Source organism: Denticeps clupeoides, chromosome 16 (genome assembly GCF_900700375.1).
Source record: "Denticeps clupeoides chromosome 16, fDenClu1.1, whole genome shotgun sequence".
In the NCBI taxonomy this organism is placed as follows: Eukaryota; Metazoa; Chordata; class Actinopteri; order Clupeiformes; family Denticipitidae; genus Denticeps; species Denticeps clupeoides.
In genome coordinates this window covers 5615635-5636552 of record NC_041722.1, presented here as the reverse complement: position 1 = coordinate 5636552, position 20918 = coordinate 5615635, and the positions used below count along the sequence as shown (strand labels likewise).

The 20918-nt window shown below is 45.2% G+C and overlaps 1 protein-coding gene across 1 annotated transcript in view; it reads left to right on the top strand.

The window, feature by feature from the left end:
* Positions 1-9754: 9754 nt before the first annotated feature.
* Positions 9755-20918, top strand: part of LOC114765815 (neural-cadherin) — a 150864-nt gene continuing 139700 nt past the window's right edge. The window contains exon 1 of the mRNA XM_028956279.1: positions 9755-11078. Within this exon, the coding sequence (XP_028812112.1) occupies positions 10094-11078 (985 nt within the window). The 5' untranslated portion in view covers positions 9755-10093. The remainder of the gene's footprint in view (positions 11079-20918) is intronic.

Sequence of the window (20918 nt, the reverse complement as noted above, 5' to 3'; positions counted from 1 at the left end):
GAAGGCATGTGTTAAGATTCTGTTGTCTCCTCAACTATTGATTTCTGTAATAATGGAGACGATAGGATATTTATTAGTACAGTTTAAGGTAGGGCCATGGATGGCCTAGCAAGTCAGGAAGCGGTCCCGTAATTCAAAGGTTGCCAGTTCAAATACCGAACCGAACCAAGCCATCCCCATGGCTTCCCACTGCTCACTTTGATGATGATTTAATTCAGAGGATTTAATACATTCGCGTGCTGTGCTGCAGTGTTTCACAGTCACTTCATTTTCAGTTAATCACTGTTTTATAGCATTTTTTCAGTCATGTGAGTTTGAGCAAACCCCATCCAGTCCGGCCCAAAACTCATCCGCCCTTACTATGAAGTCCATTGCTCCATTTTTAAGGCTAATTTTGCTGATGGTCTCCTGACAGCTGCTTCTCTGGCTGGTTTCTGACAAAAAGGGACTGTTTCATAAGCCTTGCAGATGACCCTTTTTTCCATCCTGTGTTTGCTTCAACAAAGAGATTAGAAGATTATCCCACTCATAAAGCCAGCTTGTCTGGACTGAGTGAGTAAGAGAAGGATTCGGCTGGCATGGCGGGGAAGTGAAAGGTGTCCATATGTGTGTGTTAGGGGGTTCTAAGCATTTTACTATCCTCCAAGGGAGTAGAATAATTAAGGACAAGCTAAGCTGATTAGCTAGAGGGTTTTTGGTCCTCCATACCCAGAGGAAGGGAGGGAGGAGATGGATGTGCTGTGATGCTCATGTGGGCCACTGTCACCAACACGCAGCAGGGGCTCAGAGTGTTTCAGTATCTGCGCATGACCAAAGGCACAGTCCATGGACTCAGCGGCCTCCCGTTTGTTGTCTCCCACTGCGGGTGCGGTCCTCAGGCTGAACACCCGCCGATCGCATGGCCTTACTGAACCCGGCGGATCCGAGTCCCACACAGCACGTTAACAGCTCGTAGCTTCTGTGCAGTTCTGGTGGTTAATTTGAGTATAATTAGTTAGAATATGAACAAAGCAGTGACACTGTTGGTGTCCTCATCACCCTCTCCACTTCAGCTTCCTTTCAGCTTTTTATTTTAAAATTTGCTTGAATGAGATACCATCTGTGGGATATTGACGCAATGACTGTGTCAGCAAAAAGGCACATTTGCTGGAAAGCACACACACACACACACACACACACACACACACTTACAAAAGTAGCACTTTCAATTTTGTGGCAGCCATTCCATGTTCACTATTTGATTTTAAACCAGTACACCATTTCCAACAGGATGAGCTGCTGATGAGCAGCTCGATTAAATTATTTCTGTGGTCTTAACAACCTTATTTCTGCCAGTTTGGAAAAGCATACTATTGTATTATAATTGTTTATGTATTATTATTATTATTGTAAAAATATTGTATTATTTTCCAACTAATGTCAGTTTATATTATTTTTGGACAACTTTAAGTTTGAATCAAACGTCATAAGTTTGTCATAACAAACAATACCAGTCAAAAGTTTGGATGCACCTACACTGTGGTGGTTATAGAGACTAAGGAGCCCTTTTTAAAGAATCTAATGAATAAGAATCCATTGCAAGGGTGGTAGTAGCCTAGTGGGTAACATGATTGCCTGTGAGCCAGAAGACCCAGGTTCCAACCCCATTTACAACCATTGTGTCCCTGAGCCAGATACTTAACCCAGAGTTGCTCCAGGGGGACTGTCCCTGTAACTACTGATTGTACGTCCGATTGTTGTCTAACTTAAGACTTTTTTGTTTGCTATAATCCTCATGTGTCTTATTTCATAGTCTCCAGGGCAGTCGTCTACAGTTAAAATGTTCTTTTTAAATACATATTTAAATCAGATAGACTTTGTTTTCTGACATTCTTTTCTCAACATGACTGGATTTTAATTCATTCGAGATTTAAATTTTCATATTTGCTGTCCAACCAAGACTTGTAAAATCTTCTATCAATCTGCATCACGTCTCACTTTTCTTCTAGGGCCAATGTTTCAACTGAATTCAAGTCTGGAGAGGATACACTGTTCATATATGTTTCATACCCAGAATATAATGCTTCAATATATTTTCCTGTTTCCTCATAAAACGGAAGACTTGATTGGTGCTGTAAGATATCATGCTGAAACCCACAGGGCAATTTCTCTCAAGAATTGTTGCTATTTCTGTTTTGCTCCCTAATCTTGATGAAGTTTGTTTAGAGCTTGTTGAACAGAGTTGCTAGACTCTCTGTGACACACTCTGCAGGCTGAAATTCAGGTAGGTGTGCCACCAGCAAGTCAGACCACCCACACGTGTTCCAACCTCATACTCTCTACCCCCAGTGCCTGAACCTGATGTTGCCACTATTCGCCTCTGCATACTTTTCTGAACCTCATCTGAGCTTTTAGACAAAACTTTGTTATGTACCAACATATAACATTATCAGGATGGTCAGTGCAATGTCTAAGGTGTGTTAGTGTGTGAGTCTTACTGCTTTTGCGCTTTGGCAGTGGTCTACTCTTACCTTCAAGTCATTTAGATGAGAGTACAATAGTGAGTGGAACAATGGAGAGAGGTTTTTTGAATGCTGCTCGCATCAATTTGAATTTGGAAGCTGAAAAGACTTCTATGTTTCATCATGGAAGCTAGAAAGCATTGTGGTACAGTGACAAAAGCAAGCCTTTAACTAGCATGGAATCATATTAATTTAGTCTAGGCTTGGGAATGTACACAATTAGTACATTTACATTTCATTTTAGCCATTTCATTCTATACTACTGATTTTTAGAGATAATTTCTACAGCATATTTGGGCTTTTCCTATGTATCATGGTGCACAAAAATTAGCACCATATTCCTTTGCATATTTCACTCTATAATCGAACAAATTTGAGCAAATACAAATATCTTGCCTAAAATGCTGGAAAGTTTAGTCATTTTTTCATACCTCACAAGGTTTTTAAATGTCTTTGTCGAACGGCATTGCAACATTTGGCAGCCCTCCCCCGAGCCAAAGGTATGAGGTGCCGGCCGCCGGGACCTCCTGCTCTCTTGTATAACAGTGTGTTCTCGTGTGGGGGCTCGGGACTTTTCTTTCTCAGCTGCTTTTCCATCGAAACCGGACTTTCCGGTTTTCAAGTCTTTTCTCTCCTCCCATTTTTCTCCTGGATCAGGTGATGTCTCTGAAGCTTGGTTCCGGCTGTACTGTCTTTTTCTATCTTTTCCTCCTGTCTCTCATTTTGGTTTTCTCTGTATCATTGGTACCTTTTTACATACAATATTCACATGAAACTGCAATAATAATTTACCGGCGTTAATAAATTAGAAACTGCTCATCCTTTTAACCTCTATTGTGCCATGCCTCTTTCTGCCAGGTATCATCAAGTTGGAGTGGTTTGAATACAGTGCTTTTGTGTAGCAAGAGAGAGTTTTTACTCTGTTCTCCCCAGTTTTACAGTGGGTTTCCTCAAGGTTCTCTGGTTTTCTTATGCTGTCCAAAGGGATATAGAATAGGTGTGTGAGTCCTCACCCTGCACACAGTGTCTAAGTGGTTATGGAAAGTGAGTGAGTGAGGCAGTTTTTACCAATTGTCCTCAAACCTTTTCAAGCAAGTGTGTAATAAAAATGTAAATTACATTGTCTCACTAATGAGCCTGAAAGTTGTCAGATTTAATCTCAGGCCTGTAGTACCGGTGTGGCTGTAGCCCTGAATTGGGGTTGTGGCTGCATAAGTTTGGCTCCCGATGGGCTGTGTGAGCACCCACCATAGCCTGGCCCCCCGACTCGCTCTCATCTCACTGCACCGGAGGGCAGCAGCGATAGGAGAGGCTTCTCCACTCCACGTCAGAGAAGTGCAGCCAGCTTTACTGAATCCGCCGACCCACAAAGGAACAAGCAGACCGTGGACGATGTCCACAAAAAAAAAAAAGGTTGGGAAGTTTAACTCTCACTGCCCTCCAAGACCTTTTGGACTCTCTGATCTCAGACTCTCAGCCAAGTTCTTTTGAACCACAGCCAATCTTTATTCACCCCTCGGCTCCCAGGAGAGAGTCTTGATGCCACCCTTAAATGCGACGCTCAGCTCACACCTGCACTCTCGTGCCTCCAGTTCCCTTTCGTCGCCGGCGCCAGGGGTGTCTTCTGCAATGCTGAAGTGTTCGTCCACGTGGCGAAGGTGTTGAAAGGGCGTTCGGGCAGAAAACTGTGCGTTTTCACCTACTTGCTGCGCCTGCTTTTTAAACTACCAGCCCCCCGAGACGTGTCCCCTGCCCGTCACCGCACAAGAAGCTACTGTAAAATGATTCCAAGAAACGGCAGAAGAGCATGTCGGAAAGTGTGCAGCACTTCAGGAATGATTAAGTAAAGAACAGTAGAGGAGGGGAAAAACATTGTTCCATTTTATTGCTTTTTGACCTTGTTAATATTTTGTAATTTTCACGGAAGTTCTGTCTCTCCCTCCCCTCATCTGGTTCTGCTTCTGAAAGCGCAGAGGACGTTTAAAGGAGCTATATTTCTCCATCTAACGTAATGAGCATGTTTATGTGCTGATTATGCTGGCGAACATCATGGAGTGTCTTGGGTGAGCTGGCTAGAGGAGACGGGGGGTAAAAGCATACAGTGACAAGGCTCATTAACAGGAAATGCTGCGCCACAGCGCTGAGCCTCTGCTGTTGACGCCACCACCGCCTGCCAGACTTTCTAATTATGCACTGTAACTGGCGTCTCACAAAAAAGTAATAACCCCCACCTTTCTGCATATGCAAATATGACAGACCCGATCATTAGGTTTTATGTCTCAAAGCCAAATTGTTATTGTAAAACTGCTGAAGCCAAGGGCAAAGGCGTAAAGCTCCGTCTCAGATTTCAATACATTAAAAAAAAAAGAGCTTTCCATCTAAATATAAAACAGTTATTGAATGTCACAGTTAGCCAAGGGTAATGTGCCAACAGAACATTGCTTTGCTATATTTGCTTGACTTTTTTAGAAGTTAACAAGAGAAAGAAGGACAAGGGGAAAAATATACAGGAAAGAGAAAAAAAACTACTTTCTTTGAGTTAATGTTACTGCCGTCTCCCAATTACAAGCTGACAAACTCAATACATGTTTTTCAATCATAGTAAAAATTAGCATATTTTTTTATGACTGATGGTGTGTATTAGTACCTCTTTCTAACAAAAAGCACTGACGTTTGCCATCCTGACACCTCTGTACATTGTGCGGAGATCAATTTTCATTCAGACTAATATATTTATATCTTTTCTCCTGGAACACTACCCTGGAAATAGATGGTTTTAAAGCATGTAAAAGACTTAAAAGCATAAGAAGCTGGGTGCAAATAGACTGCCAAAGGCAGGTGTGTAGGAGTGAAGGCATTTCTCAGAATGTTAGATTACCTCAAAATAAACCGTAATAAAATCTCTTAACCCCAGAGACCCTTTGACTGAATTCTGTCCAGATGTCTTTATTGCAACTGTTTGCTTGGAATAGTATGTTTCTATGGTAATATATAGTGAGTTTAATATTTTCAATATTTTATGACAATGTCAGTGTCAAATTGAAAGCGGTTGAGTTGCCGCTGTCAGTGCTCTTAGTCCTGCGCAAAGTGCCTGGTGATTGTTTAGCCATTTTGCTTCATTATCACATCTGACTCTATTCACAGACCCTGTTATATTTTTGTCTTTTATCAGATTCATGCCAAGTTTTCACAGATCTGACCAACATTCAGTGGTTTCATAAAACAAATTGAAAACCTAATTGTAAAATGTAAGAATTTATTCCCATAGTTTAATTGAAATCCCATAGTTTCACATTTGATACAGCAACTGTATATTGAGTTTCACTCAATATTTTCTACATTTTAATACAGAACTTTAATACTTTTGAAACATGGACATGGACATCCCTTTTCACAGGGTCTCCGATCCCAATTGACTCTGTTCTCCTTTGTTGTCCCTGGCTGGTGGAACAACTTGCCCTGCTCCATTCGACTAGCCGAGACTACCACCACCTTTAAGAAGCAGTTGAAAACCCACTTATTCAAAAAATATTTCAGACAAATGTAACACTTAAACACGCACATGCACACACACACTGCACAAAAGAATAAATGAATAAATGCATGTTCTTTTTCTGACAAGCTAGGCCTTATCAGGGCTCTTAGTTTTGTAAACTCAAAATCTATAGAAATCGAACGAGAATTTCTGGTGTCTTCCTCTTGTAAGTCGCTTTGGATAAAAGCATCTGCTAAGTAAAGTAAAGTAACAGTGGCCCTTAGTGAATAAAAAACAGTATATGTATATGTGATAGTATACAGAATATGTTAGGCCAGTATTTTCAGAAACTAGGTCTAGCATTTGTAAAAAAAAAAAAAGGTCAGTCTGCCAAATATTCAGTAACAAAACACCCTCACATTCTCCTTCTCACAACATGGAGTGAGCAGTGAGCACATGGTTCATCAGGTGGCATCCATGGCAGCTGCAGTGCATGCTGTTATTCACCTGTCAACACCCAACTTACCCATTCCACATCTTCATGTCATGTAGCTTCTGCAAGTTGCTGAATAATAAAGAGGAGGTGTCAGTGCTGCTGGTTCTTAAAAAGTTGAGTCAAGTGGCGATCAGTTTAGTGAAATATGTTTTGCAATGCAATTATTATTGTAATAATTAGTATCGTTGTGTCAATTTTTCTTATACAATGTATGATGAAACAAGCATTTTATTAAAAAAGCGTATTTTGTAGACACAGTCTGTGAAATAAATGAATACAGCTTCTATTTATTGATATTGATGCTCTGTTAGATGTTGCCAATAGATAAAGTTTTCCCCACCTTCCCTTGGCTCCTGTTGCTATGTCAATGCTACGTTCATATTTATCCTCTCACTGTCATGTGCATGTTGCTCCTTGAACAAATATTAATCCAATTCTTTGGCATGATCACTCTCATTATTCAGACTGAAAGGTGAGTGAGCTTGTGGAGACAGGTGCACCTTATCCTCGGAGCATTTCCCGCTAACAGCGGCGAGAACATGACATTTTCTCCAAGCACCTCGCATCACCCACTCCCCAGCGAGACGCTGGCAAAGAGGGCGCGTTGACTTCTCCTAATTTAAAATCCTCCCATTACTTTTGCCGCGATTCCCCCTTGCCACGCCGAACGCAGAGCTCTGATTCTCTATCGGTGTCGCAGCCTCGGCATCCTTCGCCCGTCTCTCTGAAGCATGCAAATGAGCTGGCGCTCGCCGGGCCGCTGATGGAAGGTGGTTTTTTCTGCCAGCACGTCGTGGTGCTGTTGTGCACACAGGTGAGCCGAGGGTGTAAAGTCGATGCAACGCGATGACAAGAGCGCACGGCTCGAGGCCAACCGACACACACATGCCAATTTCTTGCCTGATGGATTCGACAGTTGTTTTCCCAGTGCTCAAGATGGCACGTCTCCAGCGACGGTTCTTCTGCGTTGTTTGATCTGTTCCGATGGTGGCGCCTCAAAGAGCTTCGAACCTCACAGATGTGTCTGGGTTCCCCTCTGTGCCAGCATTCTTTGTCTTTTCCATTAGCGGTTTGTGCTTTGGTGGCAGAGCTGACTAATATTGTTCCTCCACAGGGCTAGCCAGATAAACCTCTAATTGAAATTTGCTTGCAGACCACTAGAGAATGATCGCCTCTGGCTCGGCTCTATAAGAGCAAGGACTTGAGATCAATATGTATTATAAAACGCGCCGTGTGGCAATTTAGATGCTACTTTCCTGTACAGTATGTTACTGGGGCAGAGGTTGAGTGTCTCATTCAAGATTTCTGCAGTTATAACACTGCTCACAATGTATTAATCTTCCTTGGCGGATGAAAAAACTGTATGAGGGACCAAATGTTGATTTCATTTTCCTTCTAAACACCTTAATTGCCTTTTGGTATCTTGGACAAAATACCCGCTGACCGGTTGCTGAACCAGGTCAAGCTGCAGGTCACACACCCTGCTTTAATGAACTCGAAAGACCACAGTTTAAAAAGAAAAGCAGAAAACAAACACTCAAGGAGGCTGGCCTCAAAAGCAATTCGCGGAGCCTGGGGAGCATCTCTTCTGAGACTTCCCTCTGACAGGCCACGACTGAAGCAACGTTGTTTGCTGGACTCAGCCTCAGCTCTTCGTGTGGTGTAGAAAAACACTTTCCCACAGTATTACAATACAAGTTCACCTTTTCAGTTACTACATTTGGGAGGAGGGCTCCACATGATGTGCCGAATCCACACGGATGCCCTCAGCACACCAAAAAAAGGCCTCCAGGAACTACTTATGTTTAATGATTCGAAATGGTGGATATGTAGAAAATTGTTGTCCTGCAGCCCCTCTATCAAGCCCTCCCATCCAAGTACTGGCCAAGGCCAAAAGCTGCTCGGCTTAGATTCGGCCATAGTCTCTTATTGATGTCATCTCAGTAGGACCTCTACAGGACACTGCATGAAGTGTGCTGCTTGATAACTCCACCTATTTCTATTTCATTCTGAAAACTCTCACGCTCTCACTGTGTTGGACAACCCATTGTCCCTGCCTTTCCTTCTGAGCAGAAGTAATGGAAGACATCCATCACCCTCTTGTTAAACCTTCTGCAAAACCTCTGCAAAAGGTCTTTTTGTCTGCAATCTGCAGCATTCTAAGACCATCGTCTCTGCTTTTCGCCTTTCATTCAAGGCCTACGTGAAAGCAATAATGTTCTATGACAGTTCAGCTTTTGAGAAATCGTTCAGAAAACTTGCCTGAACCCCATGAACTGCATCATTATCAATTCCAAATATTTGTGAGAGAAGAGACCTTTTTCATGAGTGGCCATTCATGGTCTTTTTACTGGAAGATTTATTGTTGGAAAAACCCACATTGTGTTTCAGATATGTTGATGATATTTTACATTTTACATTTCTTCTATTTCTGGCCTTCACAGAGACCTTGAGTACACAGAGAATATTATGAGACTTAGCCTGCAGTTTATCATCTTTGGACATGGATCTCAGAAAATGCCAGCATTGGTTCCTAAAAAAGCTCCAAGTCCTGCAAATCAGCTAATCGCATCAACAACTTTAGACCTTTCCACACCTGGGGCAGTAGTTGCAAGGTTGCTGGTTCTGCCGGTTCGAATCCCCACTGAGGTGCCACTTAGCAAGGCACCATCCCCACACACTGCTGTCATGGCTGCCCACTGCCTCACTAAGGTTAAAGGCAGAGGACTCATTTCATTGTGTCACCATGTGCTGTGCTGCAATGTTTCACAATGATAATCATTTCACTTTCACTTTCCTGAAACCTATCAAATGCATACATACGTGATCACATGTATGTACGGATAACATTTATGACATGAGTGAAAATGTAACTATTTAACTGAAAAAAACACCACAGGGTGGTGTTAATCGTTGCAATCGCCACTTTAACTGGGTCATTCTAACACCCTCTTAAAATATGATGAAACTAAAGTAAAAAAATTAGTATGTATGTATTCAGTTTTGGTTAGACATTTTTATTTATATTTTTGCCTACTGCATTGCTTAGTGTAAATTAGCAGCTTAGAATTTCATTGCTGATAAAAAAAAAAAAAAACGTTGCATTGTTATCTGTTTGGACTATCTGTCTATATGACAGCTCATAAAAAAAGCTCATGCAATACAAACAACAGTATTTGTACTTCAGTATTCGGTTTGAACAGTAAGGGTTAACAACTACTGAATTGCCCATATTTGGGCAAAAAGACTAAAATGAATGTTGTATTATTCTTCGTAAGGTCCTGACGCGGACACGCCGAGCGGACGAGGGAGCTGTCCGTGGTGCTGAATCCGCCGCCGGCTCCGACGACACAGGCGGCAAACATGCCGGGAAACGGCGTCCTAAACAGCGTCTAAAAAACAACAACAAAAAAGCCCATTTCAACTTAAAAACCACGGGCGGCCGTCAGACCGGGTGGGGTTCCCCGGAGGATTCCCCGAACCGGAGACCCCTCCTCCCTCAGCACCTGGCGGGCAGACGGCGGCCGGAGCGCGTCGGAGACGGACGGAAAGTTGGCGCGCCGGTGCCAGTAGCATGCCCGCCCCGGAGACGCACGGACGGATCCGAGCCGCGGAGTGACCATGATCTGGACTCTTCTCCTCTCCTGCCTGACTTTGGTGTTCGGGAACCGGACGGACGAGCGGATGCCGTCCTTCCACGGGCATGTGTTCGAGAACTCGCCGCCGGGATCCAGGGTGAACGGGCTGAGCATCCCGGTGAAGCGGGTCGAGAGCCAGAGGTGGTGCGCCAAGGCCGGCGTGCACCTCAAACTCTTGGGGGACGGCAGCGAGGACTTCCGCGCGTTCGCCCACCACAAGCGCGGCCACATCCTGCTGAAGACCTCCGGCACCCTGGACCGGGAGGAGCGGGCGGGGTACGCGCTGAGCCTGGGACTGTGCTGCCAGACCTGCGTGTCCGCCGAGCGGGTGGTGGCACAGGTGGCTTCCGTGCGCGTGGACGTGCTGGACACGAACGACCACGAGCCCGTGTTTCCCCGCGCCGACGTGAAGCTGAGTCTGGACGACGCCACGGCCCTGCGCTCCGTGGTGTACCGGGTCAGGGCGGAGGACACGGACAGCGGCAAGAACGCGGAGCTCATTTACTTCGCGCTGCCCAGAAACGGGAGTTTCTACGTGGTGCCCAAGACGGGGGACGTGCTGCTCGTGGATTCGATCCTGGGTCTGGCGTCTCCCATAAAGTTCAGTGTGTTCGCCCGGGACCACGGGTGGCCTTCCAGGACCAGCCGGAACATGGAGATCGAGATCAGCCCCCGGCAGTGGCCGTCCCAAGTGTCCAAAAGCCCCAAGCGGAGAAAGTCCCGGTCCCTGCAGGACCCAGAGGCGCCGGTCGTGATCAACGTGTCCGAAGACGCCGGAGTGGGTTCGGTGGTGATGAACCTGAATCCGGTTCGGTTTCAGTCGGCGGTTTTCGAATTGGTTTACCCGCCTTCGGAGAGCACGCCGGTATCGGTGAGCCGGGACAGCGGGGATGTGGTGATCACCAGACGCCTGGACCGAGAGACGGAGCCGGTAGTCGAGATTACTGTGAAGGTGCAAGATAAAAGAGGTGACTATCTATCTATCTATCTATCTATCTATCTATCTATCTATCTATCTATCTATCTATCTATCTATCTATCTATCTATCTATCTATCTATCTATCTATTACATAAACTTATTTCTCTCTTCCTGTGGTAAACTTTAAAGTGGCCGAAAGTGTATTTATTTCTATATATTTTTTATTTGGGATGTACTTATTATCTAATTGCAATCGATGTAGTTTTGTGGAGAGTTTAGCGCAGTGACTGTACGGCCGCGCGCCGCGAGGACGCGCTTCGCCGGAGCGTGACTCATGCGCGCGACGGGGCCGCGGGTCCGTGGGCTCCGTGGGCTCCGCCGCGCCGTCCTGAGTGACGGGTCCTGTCTCTCTTCTCGTTCCACGGCACTCGGGCTGTAGTAAACGTGGGGAGCGCGCACAGTTCAGCCTGACTTTCTTATCCTGTGACATAAATCACGTGACGAGACACAATAAAATTAAACATTCTTATATTCAAATCAAGTACTACTAATCATAGTAAGACTTTGTTCGCATAAAGAATACTTTATGGCGACTTTTATGGTCTTCTTCTTTGTACGTATGTATGAGTATGGCTGCAGTATCGATGCTAGAAATAAATAGAGTGAGCATGATGAACAGAAATGAATAAATAATCAAGTTAAAGACGTCATTGTTTTACATATTTTTTTTTATGCAGGTAAAAAAATATGCGTTTTTCAGATATTGAATGATGTTTGGGGTAGCAGAGTGTGAGATATGTGGTATTCCATTCGAAGTTTAGTCTAAAATCACTACCACACAGCACTGCTTTGCACTCAAAATATATAATTTGCATACATATTTTGTATCACCCATTGTGAGCGGTAGGCACCCTGGGATTCTCAAACTCGCAACCATCCAATCATAAGCCCTTTGCCACCAGGCCACCATTGCCTCAGTTCAGCCATTCTAGTGAATGCGTATTTATGAAATAAACGTGTCTGGCACTTTTTTATTCATGCTTTAATTGTAAAAGGATTTTTTGCAGCGGCCGTAAACTGGCTGAACTCGCAAAATTATTTGACAGGCAAAGACGAGCGCTTGCACTGGCAGCACAGTGAGTTCTAGCAAGGGTCATAATATTGTATTCGCAACCTGAAACCAGGTTTAGACACTGAAGGAAACATGAACAGCCTTTCCTGTAGTCTTCACTGTTACTGCTGCGTTGCCAGATCAGTCTGCGGTTTTGGGCTATTTGTTTAGGGCATACATTACATTCCAAAATGTACATTTATATTTTTAGGACATTTAGCAGACGGCCTTATCCAGAGGGACTTAAAATCAGTAGTTACAGGGTCGGTCCCCCTGGAGACACTCAGGGTTAAGTGTCTTGCTCAGGTACACAACGGTAGTAAGTGGGGTTTGAACCTGGGTCTTTGTGGTCTTCTGGTTCATTGGCAAGTGTGTCACCCACTAGACTGATGTGCGTTGCTGATCTCACTACAAGAATCCACGGCGTGGGAATCTGGAAGCGGCCTAATCCTTTTTTTCGGGTAGAGATCTTGCTTGACCTTGCTTCATCTGCTCGCATTAGCCTTGTAATCCCGTCTCATTCACGTTCTCATTTCACGGATTTGGAGTGGCGGCGCCGTTTGCCGAGCACTTGTGGGTTTCTTGGAGGGAGAAAGGGAGGGACGTTTAAGTCCGCCGTTTACGAGGGATAAGTATGATTGTAATGCGCTCCTATTTGATTCATGGCTTCGGATTTTGCGATGCACTCTGCTGGCCTGAGCTTATGATTTAATTAGCAGAGCCTCTTGGTGTTTTAATTACCATCTGACGGCGTGGCTGTCCTGCAGCCTTTCCATCCAAAGCTGTGTGTCTGTAGGTTTGTGTTGGTGAAAAAGTGTTTTCTTGTGTGTGTGTGTGTGTGTGTGTGTGCGATCTGCGCAAGTTCTCGCTAATGAAGAAAAAAAAAAAACAGCTGGATTTAATCAAGTGTGTGAAGTACATCTGCTGACCTCACTTGTAGAGAAGCTCAACTCTTGACTGCGGAGCCCAAACACACACACACACACACACACACTCATATGCCCACACTCCTGACCAGACGCCTCGCACACGCATAGAAATTGTAATGAGCAGATCTCGGTAGTCCCCTCCACGGCGGGAAGCTCTTTACGACTCTCTTCATCATGCCCCACCTCCGACAATAAAAGGCATGAAAAAGAAGAGGGAGGGAATAAAAAAAAAAAAAAAAAAAGCTCCTTTCACATGACCCCTCGCACTCCCCTGCGCGCTCTGATCTCTGGGCTGCACAGGTCGTCTCTTCCCCTAATTGCCCTGTGAAGCCGTGCAGGAGATGGAAATGGAGTCCCTCTCTTGCCCGGCCCTTTATTTTCCCGTTCTCCCGAGGCTTGCGTGCTCTTTTTGATGCCGCGGGTCTTTGTGCCGTCCGTGTGCAACGGGATCAATTAATTTGTCTACGGTGGACCGGGAGCCTGTGCGTATATGTGTGTTTCTGTAAAACACACACACACGCACGCACGCACACTGAGTGAGCGTAGGCCCATTATTTGGCACCGTGCGAGTAAAAGCGCGGCTGGCCTTGTTGACGCCGGTCACGTCGGCCCGCGTGAGCGTTCGAAATTCTCCAGGCTCGTCCGGAGTTATTTGTGCCGACCATACAGGTCAGTGAGACTGCTCCTCTCCTTGGTAATGAAAAACGCGCACCTACCCGACGCGTCCATCGGCGCGCCCTGCGGCGGAGTGGGTTTTAATTTGAGCAGAAAGCCGGTGGTCTCCAGATCTCATGACCAGACTTCTGTGTGCAAAATCTGTTAATCTGATTGGAAGGAGCCAGAAGAATTATAAGAGCATATGGAGAGCATCTTCTTCTGGTGGGTGCACTTGTGTACTTTGGCTCATTGGGGTCTCTGACACATACTTGCTGGTCCTCTCTCTCTCTCTATCTCATTTTGTCTTTCACACAAACACACACGCACATGTTTACTTTGAAATTATGCCCATTTTGGGATTCTATCACTGATAAATTAGCATCAACATGCCTGCAACATGTTACCACTCTTACAAAATGTTATACTTTCATGTCATAACATGACACAACACAACACAACACAGCACAGCACAGCACAGCACAGCACAGCACAGCACAGCACAGCACAGATCATCACAGAACAGAGCAGAGCAGCACAGCACAGCACAGCACAGAACAGAGCAGAGCAGCACAGCACAGCACAGCACAGCACAGCACAGCACAGCACAGCACAGCACAGCACAGCGCAGCACAGTGCGGCACAGAGCAGAACAGAGCAGAGCAGCGCAGCACAGCACAGCACAGCACAGCACAGAACAGAACAGAGCAGAGCAGAGCAGAGCAGCACAGCACAGCACAGCACAGTGCGGCACAGAGCAGAGCAGAGCAGCGCAGCTCATCACAGAACAGAGCAGAGCAGCACAGCACAACACAGCACAGGTCAACACAATGCAACACAACACATCACAGAGCAGAGCAGAGCAGCACATCATATCACAGCACAGGTCAACACAACCCAACACATCACAGAGCAGAGCAGAGCAGAGCAGCACATCACAGAACAGTGCAGGGCAGCACAGCACAGCACAGAACAGAGCAGCACAGAGCAGAGTAGATCAGATCAGAGCAGAGCAGCACATCACAGCACAGTGCAGGGCAGCACAGCACAGAATAGAGCAGCACAGCACAGCACAAAGCAGCACAACACAACACAGCGCAGCAAAGCACAGCACAGCACAGCACAGCACAACACAACAGATACAGTAGAGCCATGTATTCTTACAAAGACATACCGATAAAATACATGAACATGCAACTTATCATAAGCAGGCAAACTCCCCCACATACCATATGTCCTTATGCCTTCACTTTTACTTTCAAGTTTCTTTTTATTACCTCTCTCTCACACAGCCAGACGCTAAAGCAGCCCAAAATAAAACATAAAAAAAAAATAGTGGAAGGGCACCGCTGATTTACCGGAATACACCTCCCCCCTAAATGCACACCAGGATGAGCCAGTGTACCAACACACAAATGAGTGCGGATTGCTGCCCGAGCATGTGCGCTCCGAGTCTGTATTTTTAGCCCCACACAGTTTCGAATTAGTAAAAGCCCAGTTTCCAGCAAGCTGCTTACAGTCGATTGAGTCAGCGGGCGAGGATCAGAGTGGCAGTCATGTGTAAAACAACACACACTTAATTAATGGAATATATTAGGCTATTAGGGATGAGGAGAGGGAGCAAGGGAACGATGGTGGTGGTGGTGGTGGTGGTGGTGGGGGGGGTCATCAAAGTATTTATTATAAGATGTTGGTGGACAATGCATGAGAAGAGAAAGAAATATGTGTGCACGTCCTCCTGGGAGCTGCTTTTTGAAGATGACATAGATAAATATTTTTTTGGGTGAGGTTTTCTGTACTGCAACTTTCACTTTTTCATTCTCAAACACTTTCTTCACAGATTCTCCACCAGTAAACAAAATCGGAGCAAAACAAGCAAAAACAAGCACGTTTATATAAAAAATATTGTGTAAAACTATGTACAGCTTAAGTTACACTTAAATAATGTGACATTGACATCATATCTATTGTGAAGTGAAGTGATTGTCAGTTGTGATACACAGCAGCACAGCACACATTGCACACAGTGAAATTTGTCCTCTGTATTTAACCCATCACCCTGTGTGAGCAGTGTGCAGCCATGACAGGCGCCCGGGGAGCAGTGTGTGGGGACGGTGCTTTGCTCAGTGGCACCTCAGTGGGATTTGAATCGGCAACCTTCTGATTACGGGGCCGCTTCCTTAACCGCTAGGCCACCACTGCCCCATTGTGTGAGGAATGGATGAGTGTCAACGTGTGTATTGTTCAGAGGTCAGAGTTCAACAACCTGCTGGAAGAAACTGGTCCCAAATACTCCATCCATATATTCACTGTGGCGAAGATCTTGTGTTAACAGTTCTTCTATTGAATGAAGCAAAGTATGTGAAGGTTAATTTAGTTCTATTTTAATAGAATAGTTTCAGGATTATTTGACCGGTCCTGTCTTGTATTCCGGTGGCTCTGTGGAGCTTGACGGTGATAACAGGTCACCTGGCCCCTCCTCAAGCCGCACCACACACTCGCGGCGTCGTGACTGAGCCTGGCTGGGGCAGAATGGAGTGGAGAAAACGAACGCTGAGCGCTCCCTCCCCGCCGCTCTCTCTGTCCTCGGGGAACGGCACTCAGTGCTGGTAATTGGGAGATCATGCTGTACAGATCCCAGTAGCTAACCGCCTCTTCCGCATTAGGAGTGTGTCACTGCTTCTTGCCCTTCCTGGGTGTATATGTCCGCGGATGTATATGTTGTTTATTTGTATGACGTATGTAAAATATCCATTGGCTGCGTTGTAGCGCGCGTTTGTGCGTGTGCGGCATCGGAGCTGACACTAATTCTCGGGTGGATTAATTATGAAAAGGTAGTGTGACTGCGAGGAGGCTGGAAATAGGGAAAGTGTCTGGAGTCTGTCCAACTGTGGCACCTCCTCGGCGGGATCCGTCCGTCCGCATTCATCCCCCTCTCAGCGTACGCCTCGCCCTTCATTCCTCAGGACTTCTCCCTCCATCCGCGGTGCAACTCAATTCTGTGAGCATTATTGGCTGAAAAAAAAGGACATTTCTTTCTTGGCATCGTATCTTCCTCTCCACTGTTTGCCTAGGGAAAAATCGCCCTTTTCTTCTTTCCTCAGTCTCCATGGTTTCCCCCCTTCCCTTTTCCCCGTGTCCTTTCACTCTTCCCTCCTTTGGCCTTCATTTCAGCTCAAAGTTGAAGATGCCGTTTGTTCCCCCCTCTCTATCTCTCCTCTCTCCTTTCCACCCTCTCACATCTTGCTTCGCTTTCTGATTACTTTGCATCCAATCTGGCTTCCTCTGAATGGGGATCTCGGGCTGCAGCAGGCCAAGGCGTCTAATTGCCAGACTTAATCAAACCGACAAATAGGGAGAATGGGAGTCAGCCTGTGACCTTTACTGAGATGCCACGCTCGCCTTGGCTCCTGAAGAAAGGCAGTCGCCAGCCGACACCTACTGTTAATAATGCTGACAAATGTGTGTGTGTGCGTGACTTCAGCTCCATTTCAAAACTTAATGGAGCTGTGCAGTATGGGTGGCCATGTAATGTGCATTCACAGATTTATCTAGATGTATATGTGTGGTGATGTAGTGGCACATCATATGTATGCATGTAAGTTTGCCGGTATATATGTTGACTCTTGAATTTCTTTATCTTTATAATTGATAAATGCTTTGAAATGCATTGAAAGTTGGAGATATACAGGCACACACATACACAATGCAGGTCTTGGCTCATTTGTGCAAATGGCTATCCCTTCCTTCCTCCTTTTGTTGCTCATTTGTCCAATGGGAGCTGAGTAATGGGGCATCCAGAGTGATTCCACATTTGCGCGCCAGCCCGCTGTATGGACAATGGAGGCTAATGGTCTTCCCATGATATTCATCACGGAGGGCTGCGCAGAGCACGCTGACCTGATGGAAGCCAGGCACACACTCGCTGGCAGGATCGCCCCAGAGGCTCGGCCCCGGAGAGGCTCAGCCCCTGAGAGGCTCAGCCCCTGAGAGGCTCAGCCCCGGAGAGGCTCCTCAAACAGATTCCTGATTAGGAGAAAAATGCTGTTTCCCGTTGCATTTTCACGGCAACCGGAGTCCATCATGCAGCGCAGAAGGTGCTGGGAGGATCTACACGTGTGTCGATATTAGAGAGTGTGTAGCCAAATTTTGCTCTAGTTTTTCTGAGGTGTCCTTTGCAATTGCAGCTACAGCACATGTGCCCGGTCTTGGTAAATAAACCATTTCACCGCGAGGGCCTACAGAACACCTGTGTCCTTGCTTTATGGGTGAAGCCATTTAGAATCTCTCTCTCTTTCTTGTGCTGTCCTATTTCCCCCCCTCTCCATCTCATGTTTTTTTATCTCTCTGATGTAAATGTAGATTACAATCTGCAACACCTCCAGTGGCAGGATAGACATTTGTATTATTGATCTGCTTGAAAACGGTACCAGGAATGCAAGACTATACTATAGACACTTGAGTAATACTACAGTACAGAAGAGGACGAAGTTGCAATAAAAGCTCTATATGAAATACAGAGTCCAATATGTGCACAATATATGACAGTTATACACACAGGGTTAGAGAGCTGACAGACAGGTGAGGGTCAAGGGAGAGACTCATTATCGCTTCTGATTGCAGCTTTAGAAGATTTAATAACAACAGAATGTCATACGCTCCCAACAGTGAGAACTACCTGATACTCTCGCTTTAGCGAAAGACCTAATTAATTGTCAGGTGCTTGGAAACTGTTAAACATCCGTTTAGATAAGGTCAACAGGACCAGAGGGGGCTTTTCTGGAGGAACTACCTTTCACAAGTTGTGTGCAAAAGTGCAGATTTTTTTTCATTCTTGCATATGCAGAGCTGTACAAGTAATAAACACATACTTATACATAGACACAAACGAATTCGTAGATATAAATTAGTCAAATCCATCAGCCAAGCAACACTGGGTGAACATGGAATGGAATCTAGTGCCCCACAATGGGACTTTGTTCTTTTTTCCCTTTTTATATGTTTTATTAAAGTGAAGTGAATTGTGCCATTGTGAAACACTGCAGCACAGCACACGATGACTCACTGTGTCCTCTGCCTTGAACCATCACCCTTGGTGAGCAGTGGGCAACCATGACAGGCGCCCGGGTAGCAGTGTGTGGGGACGCTCAGTGGCACCTCAGTGGCACCTTGGCGGATCAGGATTCGAACCGGAAACCTTCTGATTACGGGGCCGCTTCCTTAACCACTATGCCACCACTTCCCCCTTTAAATGTGTGTGTTACGTGTGTAAATGCGCTCATTACTTGTAATATACACAGAAATGAATGCGCGCATTAACGTTGTTGGCACTGGCTATTGTAGAAAAGGAGATCTGTTTCTGTGTTTCTCTGAGGCATAAATTATGTTCAGATGTAGAAGCATCACTGGATGAAGACAAATGCTGATGGAACGTGGAACACATGGTCATTACGATGATTACTATTACTGTTGTTGTTGTTATTATTATTTAATTGAATGAATTTGTCTAAGTCATTCAATATCTGCATCTGCCTCAGGGGTCTCTGGAGGAGCTTTTGTAAGTTTGCTTTACCCGGATGCCCTTTAACTCAGACATTTCTCAACGTGCATCGCTCAATTTCAAGCACCCTTGTTTCTCCATATCAGTGTTATTCAAGTTGGCACTTTGACAAGGCCATTAAACAATTTCAATTTCTTGCTTATTTGGATCACTGTTTTTCTGCATGACCAGGCTGCACCTCTGCCGAAAATGAAAGCTCTAGGCAGATGTTCTGACATTCTTTTTTTTCCTCTGTGGGTGAAATCTCTGACACTGAGTGAAATCCCTGCTTCTGTCAGCAATGGTAAATCGGACAGATACAATACCGTGGCTCGTCCCCAAACCTCCTGCTTCTGACATGCATGTGGCGGATGTCATTTTATCTGTGTTTCCTTGCTGCATTTTTATTGGCAGTGTCTATATTCCACTGAATAAACTGAATACATTCCTGCCTTTACACAATATGACCAAATGTTTTTAGTAGAGACACGGGGTCCTGAAATGGCCTTTCAGGGGAAGCACTTTGTTTTAGAAGTCTTGTATATGAATGGTGCAGGTCATCACAGTCATGCGGGCAGTTTTTAACGCTTCTTCATCCAAACAAAGCCAGACGTCTGTAGTGAATGAGGTCGGCAGACTCTGACCTCCAAGTAAAAAAAAAAAAAAAAGAACTAAACTAAACCTAAAGCAATCATGAGTTTTTTTTTTGTCTCGATAGAAGAAGGGTAAAATTATGTGCAAAAATGGCTGCGCTGTGCCACCTGTTATTCATTCGCCATGCCACCTGTTATTCTTTAACAAGAACTCATTAAATGAACAAAGTGTTCACTGCGGAGTGAAAACGGAAAAAAGAGACTTTACTCACGCAGACGGCAGCACATTAAAGCTTGAAACAGAAGGTAGAAGGCTTGAAGGGGATTCTTAAATGTTGCTGTTTGAGTGCAACAGGCCTTCTATCTTGGCTTCAAGTTCTGTAGCAAGAGCGCTCGCATCGCGCATCCTTTCATGCCTCCCGCCCTTCAGAGATGCGCGATGTTCTCTTGTTTAACAAGTGCCTGTTAATGGCCTTGAACACAAATTAATTTCATTTGCATTAACTTGTCTCACTTAAGCGAGAGGAACCAGACACCTGGTCTGCCAACAGGCCCACGGTACCCATAATCCCATAGTAGGACAATCCGCTTATTCTCATTGGCTGCATTTCTGCTTTGAGATGAGTAGAACAAACTAATCACAAGATATGAAGACTTTCGTCATTGTTTAAAATAGTTTTTTAGTAGGATGGAGACCACGCTCTCAGTTATTCACAGTCCCAGCACTTCTGCAGATGCCATTCACCTCAGTGGCCAATCAGAATCAATTTTTAATTTCCCACCCGAGACAACTGAAAACCTGTCACACACTCCGTTGCATCGCAGCGCGTTGGGAATGTGCGTTAAGGTTCATTCTGCAGCCCTCACACTCACGCTAAAAACAATATATTTAAGGACCAGGTGAAACCATGCATTCAGAACGCTTAAAAAATAATGAACAAAATAATGAAGGCCTCTGAGAAGCCGAAAACTGGCCAGAAGTTCACATTTCTACTCGAACGGGTGCAGGCGCTCCGTGCAAAAACTCGCAGGCAATTTCAAGATTTCCGCACATTAGCCAGC